Below are 4,362 nucleotides of genomic sequence, written 5' to 3'. Positions count from 1 at the left end.
CTCTCAGCTTGCGAAATGCTGAGTATGTTCTTCCCTTTAAGTTTTCTAACTCCAAGTCCTTACATATTTCATCATAGTATTTGACTTTGTCTTCTCGAACTGCGTCTTTTACCTCCACATTTCTTTCATTTGGTTTAGCAGCTCTATGCTGGAGAGCAAGTTTTAGGATCTCTTTTAACATCCATTTTGTCCTTTCCTTTCTTTCTTGTTCTTTCAATGACCTTTTGCTTTCTTCCTCTATGATGCTCTTGATGTCATCCGACAACTCTTCTGGTCTTTGGTCATTAGTGTCTAATGCCTCGAATCTGTTCTTGAGATGATCTCTAAACTCAGGTAGCATTTCCATGAGTGTTTGTAAATTCTGTGAGATGTTGCAGCAGATTATGGAACCCTAAAGAGAGGATGTTGTTAGAGATAAAGAAAGTGAATAAGCAGTTTGGAAATGTTGGACATTTGGGACATCTTTAGCATCCACCTCAGCCTTGTACTGATCCTTCTAGAAAATTGACTCGTGCCCACGCCATCCTCACAATTCTTGCGCTGTTTGAACCCACTGTAGCAGCCCTATGTCACGTCACCTCATTGAAGGCTTTTCTGGTTTTCGCTGGTTCTCTACTTTATCAACCATGAGGAATGTGAGACAGAATCTTGCATCCTTGCTTTTGTGAGACATTCTGGCTGTACTTTCAAGATGAATTTCTTAGACGGCACTTTGTATTGTATTTCATTGGGAAGTTCACAAAAAAGGTGGGGAACAAAACCTGAATATAGGCAACCTTGATTTTGTTCTTGATTTTTACTAAAGTTGTCTTTTATATTCATTTTTTGTAAATTTGATTGTTGTGAAAATATACACAGCAGAACATCATGATTCATTTTTATTTTGAACATGATTTTCCTAAGTACATAATTTGTTACAGAAGATTCTATGCTCATTGAAATCCAGTAAAAATTAGTATCATTCTACCAATTTTTTAAATTTTGGCTTTGCTTTCTAAACTACCTCATGAAATGGATTTGGTGCTAGGTAATAGGTCGTCTTAGTCCTTCGTGGGTTGGAGCTGAGTGACCTTATAGATCCTTTACCTGTCTCTATCCCTGAATTCTCTGTCCTTACAGGAGGCAAGATCCCAATGCATTTGAAGACTGTTACACAAACAGGAGGACCTGAGAAGGTTTTCAGCTCGCATATCTGGGAGCAAATCGCAAGTGACTTAACCAGTTGTCAAGATTTCGTGATAAATAAGCCACAGTTTTACAAGCAAGGTGACTCACCCTCTCTGGTTGCAGGACTATCGATTGTTATTCCCAATGGAGAGAAAACTCACGAATGTGATGAGTGTACAAAAATCTCCAAATGTATCTCCAGCTTTGATCTTCTTCGGTGTGCACACTCAGGAGAGAAGTCTCACACGTGTAGTAAGTGTGGGAAAAGCTTCATTAATGTGTCAGGTCTTCCTGACTACCAGAGAAATTACATAGGAAAGAAGTACTATATGTGTGATGAGTACGATCAGGAAATTCGCGACAGCTCACCTCTGCAATGTCATCTGAACGACCATGCTGTAGAGAAAGTGCACAAATGTGAGGAATGTGGGAAACGCTTCAAGCATAGAGCAACGCTCAAAGTTCATTGCAAAGGCCACACAAGAGTGAAGCCTTTTCACTGTGAGGAGTGTGGGAAGGCCTTCGGTCATAGAGCAGATCTTCAGATTCATTATAGAATCCACACAGGAGACAAACTGTATAATTATGGGAAGAATTTCCGGGTCGCCTTACAGTTCCTGCCCCGTCAGAAAGCACACATTGGAGAGAAACCATTCAAATGTGAGGACTGTGTGAAGTACTTCAGTAGTAGATCAAAACTTCAAATCCATCGTAGAATCCACACAGGAGAGAAATCCTATAGTTGTGAGGAGTGTGGAAAGGGTTTCAGGCAGGCTGCACATTTAATGACCCATCAGCTTGTCCACAGCGGAGAAAAGCCCTTCGTGTGTGAGGAGTGTGGAAAGTACTTCCGCAGTAAACCAATACTTCAGGTTCATTACAGAATCCACACAGGAGAGAAACCGTACAAATGCGAGGCGTGTGGGAAGGGCTTTAGGCAGGCCTCACATCTTTTTTCCCATCAAAGAGTCCACAGTGGAGAAAAACCATTCAAATGTGAAGACTGTGGGAAGTACTTCAGTAGTAGATCAAATCTTCACACTCATTATAGAATCCACACAGGAGAGAAACCCTATAATTGTGAGGAGTGTGGGAAAGGCTTCAGGGTTGCATCACAACTTTCAGCCCATCAGAGAGTCCACAGTGGAGAGAGGCCATTTAAATGTGAAGAGTGTGGGAAGTACTTTAGAACTCGAGGCTATCTTCAAATGCACTGCAGGCTCCACACAGGAGAGAGACCTTACAATTGTGAGGAGTGTGGGAAAGGCTTCAAGCAAGCGGCACATCTTTTGACCCATCAGAGAGTTCACAGTGGAGAGAAACCCTTCAAATGCAAAGAGTGTGGAAAAAGCTTCTGTCAGATTTCTCACCTTCAGGCCCATCAAAGAGTCCATAAGGAAGATAAGCCATATAAATGCGGACAATGTGGAAAGGCCTTCAAATGGAGCTTGAATCTTGACATGCATCAGAGGGTCCACACAGGAGAGAAACCTTATAAGTGTGGGGAGTGTGGGAAATACTTCAGTTACGCATCAAGTCTTCAGCATCATGAACGTGTTCACACTGGAGAGAAACCGTACAGATGTGGTGTGTGCAATAAAGTCTTCACTCGTTCTTCACAGCTGTATTCCCACCGGAGAGTCCATACTGGAAAGATAGGGTAGTAGAAAAAAAACACACAAAAAAGATAGGGTCGTGGTATGAAATTGGTGTTAAGAGCTTTGGTTGGAGACCAAGTCTTACACATCACAAAATCCAAGCTGCTGGTAAATTTTCTGAAGGTGATTTATTGGTATTAACATCAAAGTATCCATACAGGCAACAATTCAACAAATTGAAAAAAATTTAAACTTACGTGCAGCCTGGGTGGTTGTAATCATCAGATATCAGGGGGAAAAAAGAAAATTAATGAAATCATCCTCCAAGCTCACATGGGGGGAACCTTTAAAAGTGGTGTGTTAATAGCTCCCATCAGAAATTAGAATTTACCAGCTAATATGGTGCTGGGGGTTAATGCGCTGGACTGCAAAGTCAGTTTGAACCACAAGGTCGGTGGTTCAAGCTCACCAGCCACTCCTTGGAAAACCTATACAGGGATGCTATGGGTCAGAACAGACTCAACGGCACTTAACAACAACTCAAGCGCTTAAGTCTTGGGAAAAGTAAGAGTTTGATCTTAACCTTTAATGAAAGTATAATGATGGGCATACATCTACAAGAATGTAAGTTCCCTGAGGTCGAAACTGTGCTGAATCTTTGCAGGTATTCTCAATGATGATTTGTTAAATAAATTGAAAAGAGACCATGTACAATATTATAAATTTTTTATCTAGAAAAATACTAATAAAAATTATTGTTCAAAGAAATACTAGTTTAAATGTGGTTGCTGAATACGGTCATCTGCGGTATGGATAGGTGAGTGCTCCCTTGTGAAAGAGGCCAGTCGGCACAGTGGTTTAGCTACTCGAGGGGGAAGGTTGGAGGTTCGAAGCCAGCACTGATCTGTGGGAGGAACAGTCCCACTCAGTCCTATTGCTTTGGTAGGAAGTAGAATCTCTTCAGTGGCACAAAACCAATTTATGGTACTTGACGTCTGTTCTCTCCACTGCCTGTTTTCATGTGGGATCTTAACTATTTAGGGTGCTTTACTATTAAGTCAATGATAACAGTACAAATCGAACTACATGTTATGGTTTTTTGTGGCGATGTAGACTGATAGTTATTACCCTTGCAACAAATCCCTTCCATATTAAAAAACTAAATAGGGTCATCAGTGATGTTTTAAGGCAGGACTTTTCCATACATTTTGAAAGTGCCAGAAATAGTTGTCCATAATAATGGTATGATGTTAGGCCACGTCTCCTAGCTAAAGGACGAGGACAGTCCTTCATCCTTAGCCCAAAGCTGATTTGTAGAAGGTGAACATCAGGCATGCCTCTACATTCCAACCTTTTGACTGATTCTGATATCAGCCGTCCCTGTAAGGTTAAAAAATAAACAAATATGACTGTCAAATCAGTAATGTCACTGAATTTCTTCAAATGGAAATCGGTGTTCATCGATGGGAATTTGAGTTTTGAACATTTGCGTAATACCTTGAAACCATTAAAGTGTAGGGATGGATACAGAAAGAGAGCCAAGCCCGACAGATTCAAACATTCACATTATCATCAGACTCATAAACGTGTGTGTGTG

The 4,362-nt window shown here is 40.9% G+C and overlaps 1 protein-coding gene across 1 annotated transcript in view; it reads left to right on the top strand.

Moving 5' to 3' along the window:
• LOC102838772 (zinc finger protein 234-like) overlaps positions 1 to 4,362 on the top strand; it is a 9,911-nt gene that overhangs the window by 1,871 nt on the left and 3,678 nt on the right. Inside the window, exons 2-3 of the mRNA XM_006871498.1 lie at positions 1,120 to 1,209; positions 1,291 to 2,822. Coding sequence (XP_006871560.1) covers positions 1,120 to 1,209; positions 1,291 to 2,822 — 1,622 coding nt within the window. The remainder of the gene's footprint in view (positions 1 to 1,119; positions 1,210 to 1,290; positions 2,823 to 4,362) is intronic.

Source organism: Chrysochloris asiatica, unplaced genomic scaffold (assembly GCF_000296735.1).
Source record: "Chrysochloris asiatica unplaced genomic scaffold, ChrAsi1.0 scaffold00168, whole genome shotgun sequence".
NCBI lineage: Eukaryota > Metazoa > Chordata > Mammalia > Afrosoricida > Chrysochloridae > Chrysochloris > Chrysochloris asiatica.
The sequence above is the reverse complement of the archived record's forward strand: the minus strand, read 5'-3'. Positions and strand labels throughout refer to the sequence as shown.